The 27,976-nt window shown below is 42.7% G+C and overlaps 2 protein-coding genes across 3 annotated transcripts; both read left to right on the forward strand.

Annotated features, from left to right (window-relative positions):
- The first annotated feature begins 1,389 nt into the window (after positions 1-1,389).
- LOC109876556 (zinc finger protein 436-like) lies at positions 1,390-12,290 on the forward strand. 2 transcript variants are annotated; one of them, XM_031811421.1, is made up of 3 exons: positions 1,390-1,493; positions 2,266-3,430; positions 10,790-12,290. In XM_031811421.1, the coding sequence occupies exons 2-3, from the start codon at positions 2,272-2,274 to the stop codon at positions 11,959-11,961; spliced, it is 2,331 nt and encodes a 776-aa protein (XP_031667281.1). In that variant the 5' UTR covers positions 1,390-1,493; positions 2,266-2,271; the 3' UTR covers positions 11,962-12,290. The 2 variants fall into 2 exon arrangements, with proteins under 2 accessions (XP_031667281.1, XP_031667282.1); XM_031811422.1 differs by having other exon boundaries at positions 1,429-1,681.
- Positions 12,291-16,582: 4,292 nt separating this feature from the next.
- On the forward strand, positions 16,583-24,338 carry LOC109876554 (oocyte zinc finger protein XlCOF6-like). The gene is made up of 3 exons (XM_031811423.1): positions 16,583-16,663; positions 17,314-17,782; positions 22,346-24,338. Exons 1-3 carry the CDS (start codon positions 16,649-16,651, stop codon positions 23,608-23,610), a joined length of 1,749 nt encoding a protein of 582 aa, XP_031667283.1. The 5' UTR covers positions 16,583-16,648; the 3' UTR covers positions 23,611-24,338.
- The last annotated feature ends 3,638 nt before the right edge of the window (positions 24,339-27,976 follow it).

A 27,976-nucleotide genomic window follows, 5' to 3' on the forward strand; every position in this document is an offset into this window, starting at 1 on the left:
CTATTTTGAAGTCACGAGGACGGTGAAGAAGGCTTCAGGAAAAGTGAATGCTGTCAAAGTAACCAGGAGTGGTATGGTGTTGACATTGTGTAGCCATAGTAACTAGGAGTGGTATGGTGTTGATATTGTGTAGTCACAATAACCAGGAGTGGTATGGTGTTGACATTGTGTAGTCATAGTAACCAGGAGTGGTATGGTGTTGATATTGTGTAGTCACAATAACCAGGAGTGGTATGGTGTTGACATTGTGTAGTCATAGTAACCAGGAGTGGTATGGTGTTGACATTGTGTAGTCATAGTAACCAGGAGTGGTATGGTGTTGACATTGTGTAGTCATAGTAACTAGGAGTGGTATGGTGTTGATATTGTGTAGTCATAGTAACCAGGAGTGGTATGGTGTTGATGTACAGGGGTACCGGTACAGAGTCAATGTGCGGGGGCACCGGTTAGTCGAGGTAATTGAGGTAATATGTACATGTGGTGGAGTGACCATGCTTAGATAATAAACAGCCTAGCAGCAGCGTAAAAGAGGGTTGAGGGGGGGCAATGCAAATTGTCTTGGTAGCCATGTGATTACCTGTTCAGGAGTCGTATGGCTTGGGGGTAGAAGCTGTTAAGAAGCCTTTTGGATCTAGACTTGGCTCTCCGGTAACGCTTGCCTTGCGGTAGCTGAGAGAACAGTCTAGTGTGGCTGGAGTCTTTGACAATTCTTAGGGCCTTCCTCTGACACCGCCTGGTATAGAGGTCCTGGATGGCAGGAAGCTTGGCCCCAGTGATGTCCTGGGCCGTACACACAGTTACCATACCAGACAGTGATGCAACCAGTCAGGATGCTCTCGATGGTGCAGCTGTAGAACTTTTTGAGGATCTGAGGACCCATGCCAAATCTTTTCTGTCTCCTGAGGGGGAATAGGCTTTGTCGTGCCCTCTTCAAGATTGTCTTGATGTGTTTGGACCATGATAGTTTGTTGGTGATGTGGACACCAAGGAACTTGAAGCTGCTCCACCACAGCCTTCGATGAGAATGGAGGAGACGGAAAGGCTGTTATCCTGGCACCACATGGCCAGGTCTGTGACCTCCTCCCTATAGGCTGTCTCATCGTTGTCGGTTGTGTCGTCGGCAAACTTAATAAAGGTGTCAGAAGTTTTTGGGCCTCCAAGACTAAGCGGCAGAAACACTGCATGGGCTACTGTTGCCAGGAAATGTCCCGCCATCACAGGATCCTTATGAACCTGTGTAGGAACCTGATTAAACAGAAAAGCAGGCTGATTTAGTTTAATTAACATTTCGTTGCTCAGTTTTGTATAGGTTTTTATTTTTTACCATGCATTTTTTACTCCCTTTGTGGGTCCTTGTTATCCACCTGTACAGTAGGTGGCGGAACGCAAATATAATTGTTGCGGACGCCATTATACCAAAGAAGAAGTTAATCCTCACTGAAAAGTTACGCTAGATAGCTAGAAAAACAAGAGCTGCCCATTCTAGTTTCAATGTAAGATCAATATTTCTCACATATTCTGTAATTTTTCCTTAGGTTAACATTAGTAGTGGGATTATTTGTCCACGTCCACCAGCTCGTGTGTAAACAAATCAATTTGAGCTAACGTTAGCTAGCTTGCTTACGAAGTTACCCATTAAAACGGCTAGCCAAGCTAACTGGCTTTCTGTCATACCGACAAAGTGAGTTTATCTTCAAGACTTTGTTGTGAATGATAACGTTATTTGTTATTAAGACAGACATGTCAACTATGTGATATGTGAATTGTCCATCTTTAAAATGGCATAAATCTATTGGCAACCCTGATCTAGTAAGTTAGCATGGCTAGTTAGCAAGGCCGTTAGCTTGTTAGCCAGCTTTAGATAACAAACTCAATTAAAGTAGCTAACCTTAATCATTAGCTAACTGTTCATTTAGAGATTACAAATGACAAATTACATTTTGGTTCGCGATTGCGTCAAGCTAACTTCTTGCTGGTAAAATGTCTATCTAGCTAGATCGTTTCATCCTAGTGAGAAAGGTGACATTTGAATTCGTCTGTAAATTCAAGCTAAACCAACTAACTTGACACTGTCAACGCTAGCTGTACCTTTGCCACAGCAATGCCAGCTAGCAAAATGTATTAGTATACTTGGAATATGTATTTGTATTCGTATGGATGGAATATGTCTTTGTTAGCTAAGCTGTTCCAGTATTTTGTAAAACTCACCCTGTTTGTGAAACTCATCTTACATTTTGTTTGTGCCTCTTTTGAATCCTACTATAGCCTTCCATGTCGGAACCCAAGTCCCCGGGTTCTTACTGTGGTGTTCCAGCACAGAGAAGCTCACAGTGGGGTCCAGAGATGGTCTTAGTGAAGCAGGAGGACTGCAGTCAACCACTGGAACTCAATGTGATAGTCAAAGAGGAGGAGAGGGAAGTCAAGGAAGAGGTAGAGATTAAAGAGGCGGAGGACATGGCCCTCAAAGAGGAGGCGGAGGACATGGCCCTCAAAGAGGCGGCGGAGGACATGGCCCTCAAAGAGGAGGCGGAGGACATGGCCCTCAAAGAGGAGGCGGAGGACATGGCCCTCAAAGAGGAGGCGGAGGACATGGCCCTCAAAGAGGAGGCGGAGGACATGGCCCTCAAAGAGGAGGCGGAGGACATGGCCCTCAAAGAGGAGGCGGAGGACATGGCCCTCAAAGAGGAGGCGGAGGACATGGCCCTCAAAGAGGAGGCGGAGGACATGGCCCTCAAAGAGGAGGCGGAGGACATGGCCCTCAAAGAGGAGGCGGAGGACATGGCCCTCAAAGGGGAGGCGGAGGACATGGCCCTCAAAGGGGAGGCGGAGGACATGGCCCTCAAAGGGGAGGCGGAGGACATGGCCCTCAAAGGGGAGGCGGAGGACATGGCCCTCAAAGGGGAGGCGGAGGACATGGCCCTCAAAGGGGAGGCGGAGGACATGGCCCTCAAAGGGGAGGCGGAGGACATGGCCCTCAAAGGGGAGGCGGAGGACATGGCCCTCAAAGGGGAGGCGGAGGACATGGCCCTCAAAGGGGAGGCGGAGGACATGGCCCTCAAAGGGGAGGCGGAGGACATGGCCCTCAAAGGGGAGGCGGAGGACATGGCCCTCAAAGAGGAGGCGGAGGACATGGCCCTCAAAGAGGAGGCGGAGGACATGGCCCTCAAAGAGGAGGCGGAGGACATGGCCCTCAAAGAGGAGGCGGAGGACATGGCCCTCAAAGAGGAGGCGGAGGACATGGCCCTCAAAGAGGAGGCGGAGGACATGGCCCTCAAAGAGGAGGCGGAGGACATGGCCCTCAAAGAGGAGGCGGAGGACATGGCCCTCAAAGAGGAGGAGGAGGACATGGCCCTCAAAGAAGAGGAGGCGGAGGAGAGGGTGGTCACAGAAGTGGAGAACAGGGAAGAAGTAGATGGTAACACTGACCCAGGTATGTTCAGTAGTTTAGTACGGAGAGCGGTTGGTGTATTGACAACCACAGGGGATTCCAGAACTATTATTTACACCAATCTGAGTCTTTCCACCAATCTGGTGGCTCTTTCTGAAGAGTAACTTGGTTTCACCTCGTTTTAAAGGGGCAGTGCAGTTAAAAATGTGACGTTCCTGTTTTGAAAATAATTCCTGGAATTTCAGCCTGTTCAGGTGGGATGGGTTTTTGGCCCAGATCATGACATCACAATCTGATCTGAATGACCAGTCATCTTTTATTTGCACTTGTATCCTCCTACTTTGAAGGGGTAAGCGGGGTATGCTCTGTCCACCAATCAGGGCTGTGTGTGTAAATATATTTACATTTGTATCAACATGCCCACAAGATCAGACTGAGCATTTCAATGGCAAAAGGAGGCTCAGGGAAATAAATCATAAAATAATATAAAACACAGTGATTTATTAGACATCCAGTGATGATTTAACCATTCTGCCATCAGACTGGCCACCAATGCTCCTTATAGGACACATCACTGCACTTTATACTCCTCTGTAAACTGGTCATCTCTGTATACCTGTCGCATGATGCACTGGTTGATGCTTCTTTAGAAAACCCTCTTTTGCCTCTCTCCCCCCCTATCTGAGATACCTACTGCAGCCCTCATCCTCCACATACAACACCCGTTCTGCTAGTCACATTCTGTTAAAGGTCCCCAAAGCACACTCCTCTTTTCAGTTCGCTGCAGGTAGCGACTGGAATGAGCTGAAAAACAAAAAACTCAAACTGGACTGTTTTATCTCAATTTCTTCATTCAAACACTCAGTCATGGACACTCTTACTGACAGGCTGCTTCGCGTGATGTATTGTTGTCTCTACCTTCTTGCCCTTTGTGCTGTTGTCTGTCCCCAATAATGTTTGTCCCATGTTTTTTGCTGCTGCCATGTTGTGTTGCTACCATGTTGTCATGTTGTGTTGCTACCATGTTGTGTTGCTACCACGTTGTGTTGCTACCATGTTGTGTTGCTACCACGTTGTGTTGCTACCATGTTGTCATGTTGTGTTGCTACCATGTTGTCATGTTGTGTTGCTACCATGTTGTGTTGCTACCATGTTGTCATGTTGTGTTGCTACCATGTTGTGTTGCTACCATGTTGTCATGTTGTGTTGCTACCATGTTGTCATGTTGTGTTGCTACCATGTTGTCATGTTGTGTTGCTACCATGTTGTCATGTTGTGTTGCTACCATGTTGTCATGTTGTGTTGCTACCATGTTGTGTTGCTACCATGTTGTGTTGCTACCATGTTGTCATGTTGTGTTGCTACCATGTTGTGTTGCTACCATGTTGTGTTGCTACCATGTTGTCATGTTGTGTTGCTACCATGTTGTCATGTTGTGTTGCTACCATGTTGTCATGTTGTGTTGCTACCATGTTGTGTTGCTACCATGTTGTGTTGCTACCATGTTGTCATGTTGTGTTGCTACCATGTTGTCATGTTGTGTTGCTACCATGTTGTCATGTTGTGTTGCTACCATGTTGTCATGTTGTGTTGCTACCATGTTGTGTTGCTACCATGTTGTCATGTTGTGTTGCTACCATGTTGTCATGTTGTGTTGCTACCATGTTGTCATGTTGTGTTGCTACCATGTTGTGTTGCTACCATGTTGTGTTGCTACCATGTTGTCATGTTGTGTTGCTACCATGTTGTGTTGCTACCATGTTGTCATGTTGTGTTGCTACCATGTTGTGTTGCTACCATGTTGTGTTGCTACCATGTTGTCATGTTGTGTTGCTACCATGTTGTGTTGCTACCATGTTGTCATGTTGTGTTGCTACCATGTTGTCATGTTGTGTTGCTACCATGTTGTCATGTTGTGTTGCTACCATGTTGTCATGTTGTGTTGCTACCATGTTGTGTTGCTACCATGTTGTCATGTTGTGTTGCTACCATGTTGTGTTGCTACCACATTGTGTTGCTACCACGTTGTGTTGCTACCATGTTGTGTTTCTACCATGTTGTGTTGCTACCACGTTGTGTTGCTACCATGTTGTGTTGCTACCACATTGTGTTGCTACCACGTTGTGTTCCTACCATGTTGTGTTGCTACCATGTTGTGTTGCTACCATGTTGTGTTGCTACCACGTTGTGGTGCTACCATGTTGTGTTGCTACCATGTTGTCATGTTGTGTTGCTACCATGTTGTGTTGCTACCATGTTGTCATGTTGTGTTGCTACCATGTTGTGTGTTTTGTCCTATATTTTTTTTAAATCCCAGCCCCTTTCCCCGCAGGAGGCCTTTTTGATTTCTGGTAGCCCGTCATTGTAAATAAGAACTTGTTCAACTAGCCTATACAGGTAGGCTAGTTGAGAACAAGTTCTCATTTACAACTGCGACCTGGCCAAGATAAAGCATAGCAGTGTGAACAGACAGCAACACAGAGTTACACATGGAGTAAAACAATTAACAAGTCAATAACACAGTAGAGAAAAAGAAAAAAAAAGAAATTACTATTTTACTATGCACTGATTTGCATAGTTAAATAAAAACATTTAAAAAATGAAATATTTCATGGGGGCTTTAACATTCTGGGCCTGTTTTCAGCTGGCGATTAGAGGCCCAATTGTCAAACGCACGTTAGTTTGGAATTTCCTAATGTAAGAACATGAGCGCTGGCATTTTCCAGCCCCAATACCAGGTTCAACTTTGTACCTGTCTAACATCAGCTCACTTGTGCTGAGGTGGGAGGTATTAAGGTACCCCCGTCGAGAGTGATACAAGTCGTCTCACTCAAGTTCTTATGTCACCCGGCTAACAGGTGACTCACAGGTCCTCCGGACTGGCCTGGTTATGTATCCTGCCCTTTTATTCAGAGATTAGCCTTGTGTGATGCCGTTAGGCTGGTTTCAGGATCCTAGATAATATCAATCAGACTTAGAGTACCTCTGGGTTTTACTTTCGCTTTCCCCTTGTATACTCTTATATCTAGACTCACGCAAGCTATACCTTAGTTACGATTTACAGTCTATGTCCGTCGACTAATACTACTTGAATATTAATATAGAGGATATCTGTTACAATACAATGATTATTCTGTCCAAACCGTCATATTGTCTTTAGTGTAGGAACTAGACTTGTTCCCCTAGATTGGGAGTGTCAGAGGTGTTCTCTCTCCTAGGGTTTTGGGTCTAGTTTCTACTTTTTATTCAATGTTTGCAGTTCACACAGTTTCTTCTTTGTCCTTAATCTATAACATCAAACATCATCAAAACACTTACTACTATTAATTACCTTTATATATGTATTACAACAAGCTGTTAATTACCTTATATATGTATTACAACAAGCTGTTAATTACCTTTATATATTACAACAAGCTGTTAATTACCTTATATATGTATTACAACAAGCTGTTAATTACCTTTATGTATTACAACAAGCAGTTAATTACCTTTATGTATTACAACAAGCTGTTAATTACCTTATATATGTATTACAACAAGCTGTTAATTACCTTTATGTATTACAACAAGCAGTTAATTACCTTTATGTATTACAACAAGCAGTTAATTACCTTTATGTATTACAACAAGCAGTTAATTACCTTTATATATTACAACAAGCAGTTAATTACCTTTATGTATTACAACAAGCAGTTAATTACCTTTATGTATTACAACATGCAGTTAATTACCTTTATGTATTACAACAAGCAGTTAATTACCTTTATGTATTACAACAAGCTGTTAATTACCTTATATATGTATTACAACAAGCTGTTAATTACCTTATATATATATATTACAACAAGCTGTTAATTACCTTATATATATATTACAACAAGCTGTTAATTACCTTATATATATATATTACAACAAGCTGTTAATTACCTTATATATGTATTACAACAAGCTGTTAATTACCTTATATATATATATATTACAACAAGCTGTTAATTACCTTATATATGTATTACAACATACAGTTAATTACCTTATATATATATATTACAACAAGCTGTTAATTACCTTATATATGTATTACAACATGCAGTTAATTACCTTATATATATATTACAACATGCAGTTAATTACCTTATATATATATATTACAACAAGCAGTTAATTACCTTTATGTATTACAACATGCAGTTAATTACCTTAGCGTAGGTTGACCTGGTTGGTCCCCAAAGAGTATGTTCTTCCACTCACAATTTCTCCAGAGGCTTATCCAATCACTCAGTGTCTTTCTCCAGAGGCTTATCCAATCACTCAGTGTCTTTCTCCAGAGGTTTATCCAATCACTCAGTGTCTGTTTCTCCAGAGGTTTATCCAATCACTCAGTGTCTGTTTCTCCTACTAGAAGTTTGTACTATGATTTACTGAAGAGAAGGTTTGAGACAAATACAACTTATAACACCACTGACGCTGTTTATTCACTCTGGTTAGGAGGTGGATGTATTCAGCACGAGGAGTGTGGAGGGTAGTTGTCTCGTTCAGAAATCAGAAGTCAAGAGATACAATTGTTCTAGAGTATGAAAGTCAGATATTACCTTTTAGGTTGATGATAGTTGAAGTATCACAAGCTGTCTGTCAGTGATAAGTCAAGTAGCACTATCATGCCCTCTTAAGGAAGGCATTCTCCTTATATACTCTTTTCGGGACCAGGTTGGTTTTTAGCGCTGAGTCATATTCTAACCTTGTGGCTATTTCTGTAAAGGGTCAGTTCGACATGTTACTGTGAAACATTACTACTGACAGATGCATCCTCGATCCCCAACTCCTGCATCAGTTTAACCCATTCAAATTCTACTGCTAGTCTATCTCTTCCCCGTTCCGTCGATGACCCACTCTCTCCCCCATCTGGGGGCAGTGCCCAAATGCAAGGCATCTCCACGGGCCAGCTATCTCCCCCTTCTGGGGGTGGTGCCCGAATGCAAGGCGCAAGGCATCTCCTCGGGCCAGCTATCTCCCCCTTCTGGGGGTGGTGCCCGAATGCAAGGCATCTCCACGGGCCAGCTATCTCCCCCTTCTGGGGGTGGTACCCGAATGCAAGGCATCTCCACGGGCCAGCTATCTCCCCCTTCTGGGGGTGGTGCCCGAATGCAAGGCATCTCCACGGGCCAGCTATCACCCCCTTCTGGGGGTGGTGCCGAATGCAAGGCATCTCCTCGGGCCAGCTATCTCCCCCTTCTGGGGGTGGTGCCCGAATGCAAGGCATCTCCACGGGCCAGCTATCACCCCCTTCTGGGGGTGGTGCCGAATGCAAGGCATCTCCTCGGGCCAGCTATCTCCCCCTTCTGGGGGTGGTGCCCGAATGCAAGGCATCTCCACGGGCCAGCTATCTCCCCCTTCTGGGGGTGGTGCCCGAATGCAAGACATCTCCCCAGGCCAGCTATCTCCCCCATCTGGGGGTGGTGCCCGAATGCAAGGCATCTCCACGGGCCAGCTATCTCCCCCTTCTGGGGGTGGTGCCCGAATGCAAGACAACTCCCCAGGCCAGCTATCTCCCCCTTCTGGGGGTGGTGCCCGAATGCAAGGCATCTCCTCGGGCCAGCTATCTCCCCCTTCTGGGGGTGGTGCCCGAATGCAAGGCATCTCCTCGGGCCAGCTCTCTCCCCCTTCTGGGGGTGGTGCCCGAATGCAAGGCATCTCCTCGGGCCAGCTCTCTCCCCCTTCTGGGGGTGGTGCCCGAATGCAAGGCATCTCCTCGGGCCAGCTATCTCCCCCTCCTGGGGGTGGTGCCCGAATGCAAGACATCTCCCCAGGCCAGCTATCTCCCCCTTCTGGGGGTGGTGCCCGAATGCAAGGCATCTCCTCGGGCCAGCTCTCTCCCCCTTCTGGGGGTGGTGCCCGAATGCAAGACATCTCCCCAGGCCAGCTATCTCCCCCATCTGGGGGTGGTGCCCGAATGCAAGGCATCTCCTCAGGCCAGCTCTCTCCCCCTTCTGGGGGTGGTGCCCGAATACAAGGCATCTCCTCAGGCCAGCTCTCCGGCCCCCACTCAAGAGGCGGAGCCGGTGGTGACGGTGTGTGCTGATCCAGAGAAGGAGGTGTCATCAGAGCCCCTTTTTGTGCTACTGCATCAGTCCTTAAAAACACTGACAGTTTCATGCAGCTCTAAAAGGAACGTTTCAGACCCACAAACAGCAGGTCTCCTAGGTAACACAGTTGGTTTAGAGAGTGGAACCATAACCTATCCAGCCATGACACACAGTGTCCATTGTAGAGAGATGTTCATTTTGTGCCGGTGAGTCTGGTATTTACAAACATCCTACCCTACTCCTAAATCCTGGCTGGTTTAACAGCATCACATAGGTGTCTTTTCATCCTGGCCATTAGCCCAGTATCCTAATAATAAAGGGGTTTTAAATGGTCTACTGAGAGAGCCTTGAAATATTAGCTTTAATGTTTTTTCATTATTCACATACCAGCATACTTCATTTTCCTCGTTTTGAGTAAGTTATCCAGCCCCAACTCCAGCTCCAAACTATTCCATCCTCCTATAATGCCATCAACTATTGATAGGAGCCTAGTATTTTGCAAAGAAGTGCAAATGTTGTGTAAAGACATTTAGGCGTGTGCACAGAGAAGCGATTTTATGAGTTGATGTTTCTGACCCAAATAGAAATATTGTTGTTGGTTTCACAAGTAGATTGTTTTTTGTTTAATACCGAGACGAGATCCTGAGGCCCATTGTCTTGCCATTCATTCACCACCGTCACCTCATGTTTCAGCATGATAATGCATGACGCAAGGACCTGTACACAATTACTGGAAGCTGAAAATGTCACAGTTCTTCCATGGCCTGCATACACACCAGACATGTCACTCATTGAACATGTCTGGGATGCTCTGGATCGATGTGTATGACAGCTTGTTCAAGTTCTCGCCAATATCCAGCGACTTCATACAGCCATTGAGGAGGAGTGGGACAACGTTCCACAGGCCACAATCAACATCCTAATCAACTCTATGCGAAGGAGATGTTGCTCTGCATGAGGCAAAGGGTGGTCACACCAGATACGGACTGGTTTTCTGATCCACACTCCTACCTTTTCTTAAAGGTTTCTGTGACCAACCGATGCATATCTGTATTTCCAGTTGGGAAATCCAAAGATTAGGGCCGAATGAATGTTTTTCAGTCTACTGGTTTCCTTTTATGAGTATAATTTTAGAAATGATTGCTTCTACCATTTATATTTTTGTTCAGTGTATTAAAGTAAGGTACCTAATTGTTACCCAGTAAATGGTTTGATATTGATATCAAAACAGCTGCATTAGGCCTTTAAACAAGTCTTTCAAAAAACCATTTCAATGCTGTTCCTGATTCTAACCCCATATCTGTTCATATTCCCACAGGAGAGATCTCCAACCCAGTTTCAGACAGTGAGCACAGTTCCACAGCATCAGGAAACAATAAACAACACAGACGGAAGAACTCAAGACAGAAACATCACCACTGCATGGACTGCTTCACTAGTTTCTATGAGCCAGAGGAGTTGAGAAGGCACACTTGTAGGCCCCACCCCTGCTCAGATTGCAGAGGCAGCTTTATTTGTCCAATTCACCTCAAATCAAAACAGACTCAAAAAACGATTATGACATACCCGTGTGGTCAATGTGAGAAGATATGTGAAACACCAAGCAAACTCAAGACGCACCAGATAACTCACACAGGAGAGAAGCCATACCACTGCACCGTTTGTGGAAAGGGTTGCAGTCATTCGGATCAACTAAAGACACACCAGAGAACTCACACAGGAGAGAAGCCTTACCATTGCTCCCAATGTGGAAAGAGTTTCAGTCAGTTATCTACTCTGAGAAAACACCACCTAACTCACACAGGAGAGAAGCCTTACCTCTGCTCTCATTGTGGGAAGAGTTTCCGTCAGTTAGCCAACCTAAATGCACACCAGTTAATTCACACAGGAGAGAAGCCATACCACTGCTCTCAGTGTGGGAAGGATTTCAGGCATCCAAGAGACTTAAAGTCACACCAGAGAACTCACACAGGAGAGAAGCCTTACCACTGCTCCCAATGTGGAAAGAGTTTCAGTCAGTTGTCAACTCTGAAAAAACACCAGCTAACTCACACAGGAGAGAAGCCTTACCTCTGCTCTCAATGTGGGAAGAGTTTCAGCAGGTTATGTGAAATGAAGGCACACCAGATAGCTCACACAGGAGAGAAGCCTTACCACTGCTCTCAATGTGGGGATAGTTTCACCAGTTTATATTTCCAAAAGAAACACCAGCTGATTCACACAGGGAAAAAGTCATTTCACTGCTCCCAGTGTGGGAACAGTTTCAGTCAATCATCAACTCTGAAGACGCACCAGATAACTCACACAGGAGAGAAGGCCTTCCACTGCCGTCAGTGTGGCAAGAGTTTCAGTCATTTATCAACTCTGAAGACTCATCAGATAACTCACACAGGAGATAAGCCTCACGTCTGCTCTCAGTGTGGGAAGAGTTTCAGTCTGGTAGGAAACCTTAAGCGACACCAGCTATCCCACACAGTAGAGAAGCCTTAGTGTTGCTCTCATTGTGGGAAGAGTTTCAGTCAATCATCAGCTTTAAAGAAACACCAGAGAACTCACACAGGATAAAAGCTGGGTCATTAAATCTGAAGACACCAATTTGCTCACATAGGGGATAAGCCTTAACTCTACTATTAATGTGGTGGTAGTTTCACCAGTTTATATTTCCCCCCAAAAACACCAGCTGTGGAAAGGTTCTGTAATGAATGAAATGTTCTGTGTGCATCTTATCTTTGGTGTCCTAAACTCGTAATTGTGCATCTACGTTTGACTGTGACCTCTCCAGCTTGCTGACAATAAAGGGTGATTCATTTTAATATTGACTTTGAGTGTCCCAGTGTAAGAATTTCCACAACAATTCAGTCAGTCATCAAATTTGAAGACCTACCTTTTCATTGGCACAGGTGAGAAGCCGTACCTCTGCTCTGTGTGAGGGAAAAGGTTCAGTTGCCTAGGAGACCTAAAGAAACACCAGCTGGAGAGAATCCTTATGTTCTGAAGTTTGACTATTGTTTATTGAAATAAAGCAGGGATGATGATAAGGGGTTATTGAACATGTCACTATTTCAGGAATCAGTAAAAAGGACTGCAGAGAAAAGGCAGTTTTACAGAAACTATTTATTTGGTGATATGGTTTGTCATTGTCAGTATTTCCACTAAACAGCTGTCTGGGAATGCAATACTTCTACTTTATCTTTATTCAACTAGGCAAGTCAGTTAAGAACAAATTCTTATTTTCAATGACGGCTTAGGAACAGGGCAGAACGACAGATTTGTACCTTGTCAGCTCGGGGGTTTGAACTTGCAACCTTCCAGTTACTAGTCCAACGCTCTAACCACTAGGCTACCCTGCCGCCCCCCATACCTGCAGACCTTCAGCAGAGAACATCCAGGTGATTTCCTAGAGGACGTTGCCACAATGGTCTATTCAGTGAAGTTGTATTTCGTGGCAGAATCCAGAGTTAATATCTTCTAGTTGTATTTCGTGGCAGAATCCAGAGTTAATATCTTCTAGTTGTATTTCGTGGCAGAATCCAGAGTTAATATCTTCTAGTTGGATTTCTATAATCACTCTTTTTTCTCTCTTTCTTTTCAAGTTTAAAAAATATAATTTTTATTTAGTCACAAAAAAATATATGCAACATAAATGGAAGAAAATAACCAAAAATGAATCAACATATTGTAAGTTCAGTCTCCTGTCTCACTTTATTATGGAGAGTTGAAGGTGTGAAGGAAATTGTATTGTGTGAAGAGATAGCCTTGAAAATGTTCATCTTGTCTTTGGTGTCTGTTCATGGTAAAGATATGGGGGGGGGGGGGGGGGGGGGTCATGACCCCCTCTTTAGGACCATATGCCAGAACGCCCTGAATATGTTCTTTACGAAAGGAGACCAATGAATCATGTTTATGTAGGTTTAGATAGCGGTATATACGGCTTTATGTAAGGAAGGCCCTTTTAGAGCTTCAGACTGGTTCTTATGCATCGAAGTTTGACTGTGACCTCTCCAGCTCTCCTACCATTTGTCCCATCTCTAATTGGACCTACTTCACAGTAGTAAATAGAATAGTAGTAAACAGATGCACTATTTCAAGTATTTAGCTCTATATAGCTCCGACCCGAAGTTAAACTGTAAAAACAGACCGTTCACATTTTCCATTGACGTTTGTGGCCTACGTCTGAATACTGTAATGTCAAATTTATCAAGTAGACAATATTTAATTTATAAACATTATACATATCATAAACATTGCAGAATAATTTTCTCACCTTTTCTGGCCATGAGTTCATATTCCCGAAGTAGCCGTACACCAAATTACCATACAAATCTCATTTAATTGTTCCTATTAGATAGACTATTATCATTTCTAGTTGTTTGCTCTATGCATGTGCAGCTGTTTGGCCATGGAAACCCATGGAAACCCATTTCCTGACGCTCCCGACGAACAGTTATTTTGCTGAAGTTGCTTCCAGAGGTAGTTTGGAACTCGGTAGGTGAGTGTTACAACGTAGGACGAACCATTTTTATGCACTACATGCTTCAGCAATCGGCAGTTCCCCTCTGTGAGGTTGTGTGGCCTACCACTTTGCGGATGAGCTGTTGTTACTCCTAGACATTTCCACTTCACAATAACAGCACTTACAGATGACCGGGCCAGCTCTAGCAGGGCAGACATTTGACGAACATACTTGTTGGAAAGGTGGCATCTAATGACTGTGTCATGTTGAAAGTCACTGAGCTCTTCCGTATGGACCATTCTACTGTCAATGTTTGTCTATAAAGATTGTATGGCTGTGTGCTCGATTTTATACACCTTTCAGCAACGGGTGTGGCTGAAATAGCTATATCCACTAATTTGAAGGGGTGTCCACATACTTTTGTATATAGTGTATGTCCTTGTCCTCTCCTTGGTTGATTTAGAGGAAATATTAAAGACAAATGTTAAAGAAATAATTAAAGTCAGGAATAAACATTGTAAGTCACATAAATAGACACCAAAAATCACTCAATCATCCTAACATAATACATGTAATGGTTACACCAAAACCACTCAATCATCCTAACATTATACATGTAATGGTTACACCAAAACCACTCAATCATCCTAACATAATACATGTAATGGTTACACCAAAACCACTCAATCATCCTAACATAATACATGTAATGGTTATACCAAAACCACTCAATCATCCTAACATTATACATGTAATGGTTACACCAAAACCACTCAATCATCCTAACATAATACATGTAATGGTTACACCAAAACCACTCAATCATCCTAACATAATACATGTAATGGTTACACCAAAACCACTCAATCATCCTAACATAATGCATGTAATGGTTACACCAAAACCACTCAATCATCCTAACATAATACATGTAATGGTCTTATTTAGCAAATAAGTGTTTAATTTAAATCAGTGTTTAATAATTTCAACATCCGCGATCATATGAAATTTGTTTGTCTTTTTCAGTTCCAATTAGCTAAATATATCTTTTCACACTTGTGCAAATCTTTCTAAAGCCGAAAATGGAGACAATTCAAAGGATATCAATCAACAGAGTGGTAAGAATATGTAGGCTATAACGATATGTTGAAAGATGGCTGTATTGGGTGCAGGATCCGCCCCTTTTCCCCCCCAATCTAACTGCCTGTAGTTCAGGTCCTGAAGCAACGATATGCATATTTTTGATACTATTTGAAAGGAAACACTGAAGTTTGTGAAAATGTGAAATGAATGTAGGAGAATATAACACGTTAGATCTGGTAAAAGACAATACAAAGAAAAAAAACATGCGTTTTTTATTTATTTTCTTTGTAGCATCATCTTTGAAATGCAAGAGAAAGGCCATAATGTATTATTCCATCCCAGGCGCAATTACAATTTTGGCCACTAGATGGCAGCAGTGTATGTGCAAAGCTTTAGACTGATCCAATGAAATATTGCATTTCTGTTCAAACTTTTGTATCAAGACTGCCCGAATGTGCCTAATTGGTTAATTAATAACGTTACAAGTTCATAACTGTGCACACTCCTCAAACAATAGCATGGTATTATTTCACTGTAACAGCTACTGTAAATTGGACAATGCAATTAGATTAACAAGAATTTAAGCTTTCTGCCAATATCAGATATGTCTCTGTCTTGGGAAATGTTCTTGCTACTGACAACCTCATGCTAATCGCATTAGCCTACGTTAGCTCAACAGTCCCGCGGTGGACCCACCGATCCTGCAGCGGTTCGAGGTAAGTAAAAATGAATGAACTAATACATTTTGTCATTAACACCACATTCTGTCCTTTCCATCACAGTTCATCATGTGGTGGCAATGACGTGTGGTGAGAATGACATTTTTGCATTATTTGGTCATAATTAGCAGGGATTCTAGCATGCTAACTCCAGTTGGACAGCTAGCATACAATGTATCCTAAATACACAGAATTAAAACCATTTCCAAATCTGAAATAATTTGAGGAAATTAGCTAAATATATCTTTTCATACTTGTGCAAATCTTTCTAAAGCCGAAAATGGAGACAATTCAAAGGATATCAATCAACAAAGTGGTAAGAATATTTAGGCTATAACAATATGTTGAAAGATGGCTGTATTGGGTGCAGATGACTGAACTGCTCAGTTTTGTGTTTGTGTCTGCAGGTATACAGACAAGGAAGCATACAAAGTTATATCAATTGGTATTGGTATGTTATGCAGATCACATGTACCATCCCCCCCCCATACCTCTTCAATGAATATCCCATAAGCCTCTACATTATGGACAAGGCATGTGTATGGAAACTGTTTTGATAATGGTTTTCATTCACATTCACCACAAAAAGCAAGTTATGAATACTGTCTTGTGCATGTTTTGTTAATCATCTGTATAATTACAACAACAAAAAAATCACAGACTTCAGCCTCCCTAAACCTCTGAATATAACAGGACATCTTTTCGATCACCATGCACTGCAAAATCATTCTGGCTATGGATACGGAGAACATCAACACATTAACATCAACAATACTTAGCAGGGTCATTTGTATTTTTCCATCACAAAGTATAATTTATTTATTCTCCGGTCCAGTTGGTGGCGGTAATGCAACATTATACACCCGCCGTTAAACCAAAGAAGGAGTTGCGCGAGCTTAGAACAACAACAGCTGCCAGTTCAATGTCAAGCGTCAAGGTAAGATCTACATTTCTAATATATTCAGAAAAGTTTCCATATGTAAACATGATGAATTCGATTATTTGTCCACTAAATCATGTGTAAACAATAGCCATTTTGTGCTAACGTTAACTAGCCAGTAAAATGGCTACCCAAGAAAATGTGTTTATCTTCAAGACACTGTTCGTTATTAGTTATTAAGACAGCAATGTGAATTGTCCATCTTCAAGATGGCATAAATATATTGGCACCCTTAACTAATAAGTGAGCATGGCTGGTTAGCTAGGCTGTTTCTAAGGCTGGCTAGCGAGCAAGCTAGTTAATATATTTTCAGTATCTAATCATTAGCTAACTGGTAATTTATAGATTACAAATCAAATGTTATTTTGGTTCGCCGTTGCTTCAAAATAACTTATTGCTGGTAATTTGGTTATCTAGCTAGATCGTTTCATCCTAGTGAGAAAGGTGTCAGTGATCTAAAGCTAACCCAACTAGCTTAACATTGCTAACGCTAGTTGTACGATTACCACAGCAATGCTAGCTAGCTACATGTATTAGTAGATTCCTAGTGGTTGGAATATTTAGTTATATTCCTTTATTAATTAAGATGTTCCAGTTGTGAAACTCCTCTTACATTTTGTTTGTGCCTCTTTTGAATCCTACAATAGCCTTCCATGTCTGAACCCAAGTCCCCGGGTTCTTACTGTGGTGTTCCAGCCCAGAGAAGCTCACAGTGGGGTCCAGAGATGGTCTTAGTGAAGCTGGAAGACTGCAGCCAACCACTGGAACTCAATGTGATAGTCAAAGAGGAGGAGGAGGAGAGAGGGATTAAAGAGGAGGAGGAGGATAGAGCATTCAAAGAGGAGGAGGAGGAGAGAGAAGTCAAAGAAGAGGTAGAGATTAAAGAGGAGGTGGAGGAGGAGAGAGCATTCACAGAGGAGGAGGCAGAGGACAGAGCATTCAAAGAGGAGGAGGCAGAGGAGAGAGCATTCAAAGAGGAGGTGGAGGAGGAGAGAGCATTCAAAGAGGAGGAGGCGGAGGAGAGCGCATTCAAAGAGGAGGTGGAGGAGGAGAGAGCATTCACAGAAGTGGAGAACAGGGAAGAGGAGGAAGAAGTAGATGGGAACACTGACCCAGGTAAGTTCAGTAGTTCAGGATGGAGAGAGGCTGGTGCATTGACAGCCACAGGGGATTCCAGAACTATTATTGAGTCTTTCCACCAATCTGGTGGCTCTTTCTGAAGAGTAACTTGGTTTCACCTCGTTTTAAAGGGGCAGTGCAGTTAAAAACGTGTTCCTGTTTGGAAAATAATTCCTGGAATTTCAGCCTGTTCAGGTGGGATGGGGTTTTTGGCCCAGATCATGACATCACAATCTGATCTGAATGACCAGTCATCTTTTATTTGCACTTGTATCCTCCTACTTTGAAGGGGTAAGCGGGGTATGCGCTGTCCACCAATCAGGGCTGTGTGTGTAAATATATTTACATTTGTATCAACATGCCCACAAGATCAGACTGAGGATTTCAATGGCAAAAGGAGGCTCAGGGAAATAAATCATAAAATAATATATTTGAAGTTATTTTCATGAAATAAAACAAACACAGTGATTAGACGTGATGATTTAAAAATACTGCATGGGGCCTTTAACATTATGGGCCTGTTTTCAGCTGGCGATTAGAGGCCCAAGTGTCAAACACATGTTAGTTTGGAATTTCCGAATGTAAGAATATGAGCGCTGGCATTTTCCAGCCCCAACGCCATGATCAACAATGTATCTGTGTAACATCAGCTCACTTGTGCTGAGGTGGGAGGGGTGGCAATACTGGAGGCGTGTCCTTAAAAACACTGGCAGTTTCATGCAGCTCTAAAAGGAACGTTTCAGACCCACAAACAGCAGGTCTCCTAGGTAACACAGTTGGTTTACAGAGTGGAACCATAACCTATATAACCACAATGTAAATAGTCCTGGTAGCCATTTGATTAGCTGTTCAGGAGTCTTATGGCTTGGAGGTAGAAGCTGTTCAGGAGTCTTATGGCTTGGAGGTAGAAATAGTTGAGAAGCCTTTTTGTCCTAGACTTGGCACTCCGGTACCACTTGCCATGCGGCAGTAGAGAGAACAGTCTATGACTGGGGTGGCTGGGGTCTTTGACCATGTTTAGGGCCTTCCTTCCTTCCTTCCTTAGAAACCCATTTCATGAAGCTCCCGACAAACGGTTCCGTTGCTTCCAGAAGCAGTTTGGAACTCGGTAGTGAGTGTTGCTTCCAGAAGCAGTTTGGAACTCGGTAGTGAGTGTTGCTTCTAGAAGCAGTTTGGAACTCGGTAGTGAGTGTTGCTTCCAGAAGCAGTTTGGAACTCGGTAGTGAGTGTTGCTTCCAGAAGCAGTTTGGAACTCGGTAGTGAGTGTTGCAACGGAGGACAGATTAATTTGACTCGCTTCAGCACTCAGCGGTCCTGTTCTGTGAGCTCGTGTGGCCTACCACTTTGTGGCTGTCTATTCATTTGAGTGGTTACCTATCTCAAAGCCCATCCCTCAGCGTTTTACCAAAACAGAGAAGGGGTTTGTTATTGGTTTAATTACGGATTCCTGCTGCTGCTCCAGTTTCAACTGTTCTGCCTTATTATTATTCGACCATGCTGGTCATTTATGAACATTTGAACATCTTGGCCATGTTCTGTTATAATCTCCACCCGGCACAGCCAGAAGAGGACTGGCCACCCCACATAGCCTGGTTCCTCTCTAGGTTTCTTCCTAGGTTTTGGCCTTTCTAGGGAGTTTTTCCTAGCCACCGTGCTTCTACACCTGCATTGCTTGCTGTTTGGGGTTTTAGGCTGGGTTTCTGTACAGCACTTTGAGATATCAGCTGATGTACAAAGGGCTATATAAATAAATTTGATTTGATTTGAAGTGCAAAACATTCAGTTTTTCCTGTGTTTTATATCATATTGTTCAACGGGATGAAACTAAAACTGTAACAGTGTGATTTTAATTTTTTTTTAATCTGTTATTTCCTGGTAGTTGCTGGTTGAAAATACAATTTACACAGGACCTTCTAATCAGCAGATTTGCGTGGGCGGGAGTTTAGGCTTTTCATGGTGATATCACCATGTGGTAAATTGTGGCAAACTTCTTGCTTGAGAAATAGTTTTTTTCTCTGCTAAAAAGCAATTATTTTTCCCATTTATTATGGAAATCTACACTGAACAAAAATATATACACAACATGTAAAGTGTTGGTCCCATGTTTCATGAGCTGAAGTAAAAGATACCAGGAATTTTTAATATGTACAAAAAGCTTATTTCTCTGAAATTTAGGGCACGAATTTGTTTACAGCCCTGTTAGTGAGCATTTCTCCTTAGCCAAGATATTCCATCCACCTGACAGATGTGGCATATCAAGAAGCTGATTAAACAGCATCATTAGCGCCACACCCTCTATAATGTGCACTTTTGTCAAACACAATGCCGCAGATGTCTGCAATTTTGAGGGAGCGTGCAGTTGGCATGCTGACTGCAGTAATGTCCACCAGAGCTGTTGCTCTAATGTTAATTTCTCTACCATAAGCCACCTCTACCGTCATTTTAGAGAATTTGGCATTATGTTCAACCGGCCTCACAACTGCAGACCACATGTAACCACTCCAGCCCAGGACCTCCACATCCGACTTCTTCACCTGCGGGATCGGCTGAGACCAGGCACCCAGACAGCTGATGAAAATGTGGGTTTGCACAACCCAAAGAATTCTGCTCAAACTGTCAGAAATGGTCTCAGGGAAGCTCATCTGCGTTCTCGTCGTCCTCATCAGGGTCTTGACCTGACTGCAGTTTTGCTTCGTAATCGACTTCAGTGGGAAAATGCTCACCTTCGATGGCCACTGGCACGCTGGAGAGGTGTGCTCTTCACAGATTAATCCCGGTTTCAACTGCACTGGGCAGATGACAGACAGTGTGTATGGCGTCGTGTGGGCGAGCGGTTTGCTGTTGTGAACGGAGTGCCCCATGGTGGCGGTGGGGTTACGATATGATATTGATGTCAATTTGAATGCACAGCGATACCGTGACGAGATCCTGAGGACCATTATGGTGCCCCTCATCCACCGCCATCACCTCATGTTTCAGCATGATAATGATCCTGGGGACCATTATGGTGCCCCTCATCCACCGCCATCACCTCATGTTTCAGCATGATAATGATCCTGAGGACCATTATGGTGCCCCTCATCCACCGCCATCACCTAATGTTTCAGCATGATAATGATCCTGGGGACCATTATGGTGCCCCTCATCCACCGCCATCACCTCATGTTTCAGCATGATAATGATCCTGAGGACCATTATGGTGCCATTCATCCACCGCAACCACCTCATGTTTCAGCATGATAATGCACGACCCCATGTCGCAAGGATCTGTACACAGTTCCTGGAAGCTGAAAATGTCCCATTTCTTCCATGGCCTACATATCTCACCCACTGTACATGTTTGAGATGCTCTGGATCGATGTGTTCTGTTCCCGCCGATATCCAGAAACTTTGCATAGCCTTCGAAGAGGAGTGGGACAATGTTCCACAGGCCACAATCAATAAACTCTCCCTCAACGTCAACACAACAAATGAGCTGATCGGTACAGGTGCAGGTGCATCAAAGCTACGGCCTGTTCACCCCTCTACCATCCAGAAGGCGAGGTCAGTACAGATGCATCAAAGCTATGGCCTGTTCACCCCTCTACCATCCAGAAGGCGAGGTCAGTACAGGTGCATCAAAGCTACGGCCTGTTCACCCCTCTACCATCCAGAAGGCGAGGTCAGTACAGGTGCATCAAAGCTACGGCCTGTTCACCCCTCTCGCCTTATGGATGGTAGATCAGTACAGGTGCATCAAAGCTGGGACTGAGAGACGAAAAACAGCTTCTATCTCAAGGCCATCAGACTGTTAAATAGCCATCACTAGCCGGCTACCACCCGGTTACTCAACCCTGCACCTTAGAGGCTGCTGCCCCATTTACATAGATGGAATCACTGGTCACTTTAGTAATGGATCACTAGTCATTTTAATAATGTTTACATACTGCTTTACTCATTTAATGTATTTTTTGTCAATGTCACTCCTACATTGCTTTTCCTAATATTTATATATTTCTTAATAACATTGTTACTTTTACATTTGTGTGTATTGTTGTGAATTATTAGATACTACTGCACTGTTGGAGCTAGGAACACAAGCATTTCGCTACACCCGCAATCACACCTGCTAAATAGGTGTATGTGACCAATACAATTTGATTTGAACAGCCTAATCAATTCTATGCGATGGAGATGTTGCCCTGCATGAGGCAAATGGTGGTCATGCCAGATACTGACTGGTTTTCTGATCCACACTCCTACCTTTTCTTGAAGGTTTCTGTGACCAACAGATGCATATCTGTATTCACAGTCATGTGAAATCCATAGATTATGCTCTAATTTTTTTTTTCTTCAGTTGACCGATTTCCTTATGAACGGAAACTAAGTATAATTCTTGAAATTGTTGCATTTTGCATTTATATTTTTGTTCAGTGTATTCAAGTAAAGTACTTAATTGTTACCTAATAAATGATTTGATATTGATATAAAATGGCTGCATTAGGCCTTTAAACAAGTCTTTTAAAGACCATTTCAATGCTGTTCCTGATTCTAACCCCATATCTGTCCATATTCCCACAGGAGAGATCTCCAACCCAGGTTCAGACAGTGAGCCCAGTTCCACAGCATCAGGAAACCATAAACACAGACAGAGGAACTCAAGACAGAAACATCACCACTGCATGGACTGCTTCACTAGTTTCTATGATCCAGAGGAGTTGAGAAGACACACTTGTAGGCCCCAACCCTGCTCAGATTGCAGAGGCAGCTTTATTTGTCCAACTCACCTCAAATCAAAACAGACTCAAAAAAGGAGGAAGGTGTACTCATGTGGTCAATGTGGGAAGAGATTTCAAACACCAAGCAAACTCAAGACGCACGAGAGAACTCACACAGGAGAGAAGCCATACCACTGCTCTGTTTGTGGGAAGGGTTTCAGTCAGTCGAACCAACTAAAGACACACCAGAGAACTCACACAGGACAGAAGCCATACCACTGCTCTCAGTGTGGAAAGAGCTTCAGTTGGTTACACAGCCTGAAGACACACCAGATAACTCACACAGGGGAGAAGCCTTACCATTGCTCGCAGTGTGGAAAGCGTTTCAGTCTGGTAGGAAACCTAAAGAGACACCACCTAACCCACACACTAGAGAAGCCTTACCGATGCTCTCATTGTGGGAAGAGTTTCAGTCAGTTACACCATCTAAAGACACACCAGTTAATTCACACAGGAGAGAAACCATATCACTGCTCTCAATGTGGGAAGAGTTTCAGTCATCCAAAAGACTTAAAGTCGCACCAGAGAACTCACACAGGAGAGAAGCCATTCCACTGCTCCCAATGTGGAAAGAGTTTCAGCCAGTTATCAACTCTGAAAAAACACCAGCTAACGCACACAGGAGAGAAGCCTTACCACTGCTCTCAATGTGGGAAGCGTTTCACCAGGTTATATCAACTGAAAGCACACCAGATAACGCACACAGAAGAGAAACCTTACCACTGCTCTCAATGTGGTGATAGTTTCACCAGTGCATATTTCCTAAAGAAACACCAGCTAATTCACACGGGTGAAAAGCCATTCCACTGCTCCCAGTGTGGGAAGAATTTCAGTCATTCATCAACTTTGAAGACACATCAGATAACTCACTCAGGAGAGAAGCCTCACCACTGCTCTCAGTGTGGGAAGAGTTTTGGTCATTCATCAACTCTCAAGACACATCAGATAACTCACTCAGGAGAGAAGCCTCACCTCTGCTCTCAGTGTGGGAAGAGTTTCAGCCAGTCATCAACTTTGAAGAAACATCAGAGAACTCACTCAGGAGGAAAGCTGTGTCATCAGAGCTGAAGACACTAGCTTATTCACATAGGGGAGAAGCCTAAACTCTGCTGTCAATATGGGGATAGTTTCACCAGTTTATATTAATAAAATATAACACCAACAAATTATGACTAACAATAACTTACCTGGTTACTTAAAGGGGGTTAAAACTCGCAAAGGAGTGTGGAACATGCTGTCTGTGTGGAAAGCTTCGGTCAGTCATCAGATTTGAAGACACAGCATTTAACTCGCACAGTAGAGAAGCCTTACTGTGTTCGGGAGTTGTTTGAATATTGTTTATTGAAATGAAGCTGCTATGTTCACAATAAGCCATTATCATCATGTCACTTTTTCAGGAATCAGCAAAAAGTCAGCACTGCAGAGAAAAGGCAGTTTTACAGAAACTGTATGTATTTTGTTGGTGCTTAAAACAGACATGGCTTGTCAATGTCAGTATGTCCACTATACAGCTGTCTTTTTGGGAATGCAATACTTTCTATACCAGCAGACCTTCCGCAGCCACAACGGACAATTCAGTGAAGTTGTATTTGCCATTGTGGAATCCATAGCTAATATCTGTCCATAGAGAATCCTCAGTAATCAGACATCATATATTCTAGTTGGATTTCTATAATCACATTTTTTTAAGTTGAAAAATGTATATAATTTAGTCACAAAAAATGTATGCAAACAAAAACTTCTAATTAGAGGAATATAACCAAAAATGAATAAACATATTGTATTTAATTTACTCAGCTCAGTCTCCTGTCTTAGTTTATTATGGAAGCTTGAAGGGTCATTATTTCTGTTGCTTTACAGGTAGGCTATACTGTAATGCAGTGGTGGTTGGTGCTGTTTATGATGAGGATTATAATTAGTATTTTTTTAATGAGCCTTATTTCTATTTCAGGATGATTTGTTTATAGCTTTTACATGGTATTGTCATTCATATTCCATTCACCTAGTTTAATGTAACATCGATAGGTTTAGGCTACTACATGATACTCATTTTCCCTCTACCCATCATGAGGTTGCTACAACCTGGCCTATGAATTAAAGTTTAAACCATACTGTCCCAGTCAAAAGTTTGAACACACCTACTCTTGGCAGTCACTCAACCAGCTTCATGAGGAATGCTTTTCCAACAGTCTTGACGGAGTTCCCACATACGCTGAGCACTTGTTGGCTGCTTTTCCTTCACTCTGCGGTCCAACTCACCCCAAACCATCTCACTTGGGTTGAGGTCGGGTGATTGTGGAGGCCAGGTCATCTGATGCAGCACACCATCACTCTCCTTGGTCAAATAGCCCTTACACAGCCTGGATGTATGTTTTGGGTCATTGTCCTGTTGAAAAACAAATTATAGTTCCACTAAGCGCAAACCAGATGGGATGACGTATCGCTGCAGAATGCTGTGGTAGCCATGCTGGTTAAGTGTGCTTTAATTCTAAATAAATCACTGACAGTGTCAGCCATTATTGGTAATGGTGAGAGGTTAGCATGTCTTGGGGATCCCCTGTTATTGTAATGGTGAGAGGTTAGCATGTCTTGGGGATCCCCTGTTATTGTAATGGTGAGAGGTTAGCATGTCTTGGGGATCCCCTGTTATTGTAATGGTGAGAGGTTAGCATGTCTTGGGGATCCCCTGTTATTGTAATGGTGAGATGTTAGCATGTCTTGGGGATCCCCTGTTATTGTAATGGTGAGATGTTAGCATGTCTTGGGGATCCCCTGTTATTGTAATGGTGAGATGTTAGCATGTCTTGGGGATCCCCTGTTATTGGTACTGGTGAGGAGTTAGCATGTCTTGGGGATCCCCTGTTATTGGTAATGGTGAGACGTTAACAGGGGATCCCCAAGACATGCTATTGGTAATGGTGCGATGTTAGCATGTCTTTGGGATCCTCTGTTATTGGTAATGAGATGTTAGCATGTCTTGGGGATCCCCTGTTATTGGTAATGGTGAGAGGTTACCTTGTCTTGTGTATCCTCTGTTATTGGTAATGAGATGTTAGCATGTTTTGGGGATCCCCTGTTATTGTAATGGAGAAAGGTTAGCATGTCCCCTGTTATTGGTACTGGTGAGGAGTTAGCATGTTTTGGGGTATGATCTTTGTGCCTCTAATTTTCACACTCACCATTATTATCCATTTGTTCAGGATGATCTGTAATCATGGTAGCATCCACATTAATGTACAAGTGTTCAGAAACATATTCTATTATTTACAATAAGTGACTCCAAAATGAAACAACACATTATTTACCTTTTATTTATATTGGGTACAACATAATCTGAAACACAACTAAAACAAACTTCAAATGCATCCAACTAGTACTCAACTTTTCACTACTTTAATACACATATAGTGTAAGTGATTTTGTCCCAATACTTATGACACCTTCAAATGGGAGGACTAGATACATAAAGTGCTTTCATTTTGTGAAGGAACAATTTATGTTTGTGGTTTTCTAATAACCAATTAGACTGGGTTCATGCAAGTGACTGATTGATCATGCCTGGGAGGAATCTTCACTATCAGTAGAAGCAATTTGGCAGCACGCCCGTAACATTGTTTTGAAAACCGAAAGAGATGTCTCAGTTTCAAGGTTCTCAGCTTGGAGCGAAGAGGCCTCGTAATGTAATGGTCGGTCACATGCATGAACCAAATGTTAATGATGAATTAATGATGAATAATGAATAAGTTAAATCATGCAAATATAGCAGTATATAAGAGAACTAACAGGACTGCCCCGGGGGAGCTCCTGATCGTCATGTCTACTATGGTGCATTAAGTTTGTTGGAACCTCTCCAGCTTGCTGATAATAAAGAATGATTCATTTAAGATTGACTTCCGGTGTCCCTGGTGGTATTTTCCACGACAATTCCTAAACGGTAAAACATATGCATGAAAATACCCTCAAATAAAAGGTGACATTCTGTACTGTCGCCTCATATGAAACAATATACTGCAGTATAGAGCCAAATTAAACGTTTTAGCTTCACTGTCCAAATAAATCCGTAGGTGTGTATCGCAAATATCCAAACAACTGTGTATAGCAAATATCCAAACAACCGTGTATAGCAAATATCCAAACAACCGTGTATAGCAAATATCCAAACAACCGTGTATAGCAAATATCCAAACAACCGTGTATAGCAAATATCCAAACAACCGTGTATAGCAAATATCCAAACAACCGTGTATAGCAAATATCCAAACAACCGTGTATAGCAAATATCCAAACAACATGTAGTATCCCTATTCTCCAGTAAAGGGGAATACATGCCTAGAAGAGGCTACTCAAGGGGCCTTTTCTTGCCTGCCACTGTAAAGGTTGCTTACTGTCGTACAACCGTCCGGAAGTGTCGCAAGCTTGCGGATTCCAGTGGGAATCAGTCTGGGCCCGGTTTCCCGATTAGCGATGGAACTTAAGCCTCGTTCACATCACCCATAAACACTCCATCACGTTGCCCCAGATGTCATGCATTTTAATGGAGATGTCCACAACGGAGCGAAAAAGCAATGCCCCCTTGTGGTTCAAGGTACCGTTGCGAGACGGACACTGCATGCGTTGACATTTTTCAAACTTTTTGTTTGTTTTGTTGCTAGCTACAATGCTATCTTCAACCTAGCCTAGCTTTTAGCATGCTAGCTGCTCTGCAATGCTCGCTGTGCCCTGAATTGCCCATTTAACTTTTTTCACAATTTGTTGCTTTTAAAATTAAATCTGAAAAATTATTAAATTAGACCATTTTTCCTACAGATTTACTCAAATTCTATCAAAGTGAAAGAAGGTTATTCAATTTTCCAAATTAAGAGAAAAATATATAGTAATTGCATAAGTCTCCAGTATTGCAGTATTCAAACCTAGTCTCTGTTTTTTAGGCAAATTTAAATCAGGACTGAGACTAGATGATTCCAGAACACTTAACACTTCTTGGAAATCCATTTTGGCGTGTCTTTGGCAAAAACATTTGTGTAATTGTCTGGCTGAAAAGTTGTACCCTATCCCAGGGTTTTCAGAAGACTATTGTGGTGGCAGCATCATGTTATGGGTATGCTTGTCACCGGCAGGGAAGTGTATTATGAACAGGTTCTGAAAGAGGAAACATTAACTACTTGAGAAAGGAAGGTTAGCTATGCCACATTATTGTAGCTATTAGAAAGCTATTCATCATGAAACTTGAACAAAAATGGATTTTCATGACATTTAATCCACAGATGGGTCCTTTGGAGGAAGGATTGTTGACATACAATGGGGCAAAAAAGTATTTAGTCTGCCACCAATTGTGCAAGTTCTCCCACTTAAAAAGATGAGAGAGGCCTGTAATGTTCATCATAGGTACACTTCAACTATGACAGACAAAACGAGGAAAAGAATTCCAGAAAAT

This window comes from Oncorhynchus kisutch, unplaced genomic scaffold (assembly GCF_002021735.2).
Source record: "Oncorhynchus kisutch isolate 150728-3 unplaced genomic scaffold, Okis_V2 Okis01b-Okis20b_hom, whole genome shotgun sequence".
Taxonomy (NCBI): domain Eukaryota; kingdom Metazoa; phylum Chordata; class Actinopteri; order Salmoniformes; family Salmonidae; genus Oncorhynchus; species Oncorhynchus kisutch.

What these genes read in the sequence shown, in the direction of transcription:
- LOC109876556 (XM_031811421.1), top strand. Translation starts at nt 2,272, where the DNA reads ATGTCGGAACCCAAGTCCCCGGGTTCTTACTGTGGTGTTCCAGCACAG. An exon ending in AGATGGTAACACTGACCCAG is followed by an intron (nt 3,431 to 10,789) that starts GTATGTTCAGTA and finishes ATATTCCCACAG; the next exon opens with GAGAGATCTCCAACCCAGTT.
- LOC109876554 (XM_031811423.1), top strand. An exon ending in AGATGGGAACACTGACCCAG is followed by an intron (nt 17,783 to 22,345) that starts GTAAGTTCAGTA and finishes ATATTCCCACAG; the next exon opens with GAGAGATCTCCAACCCAGGT.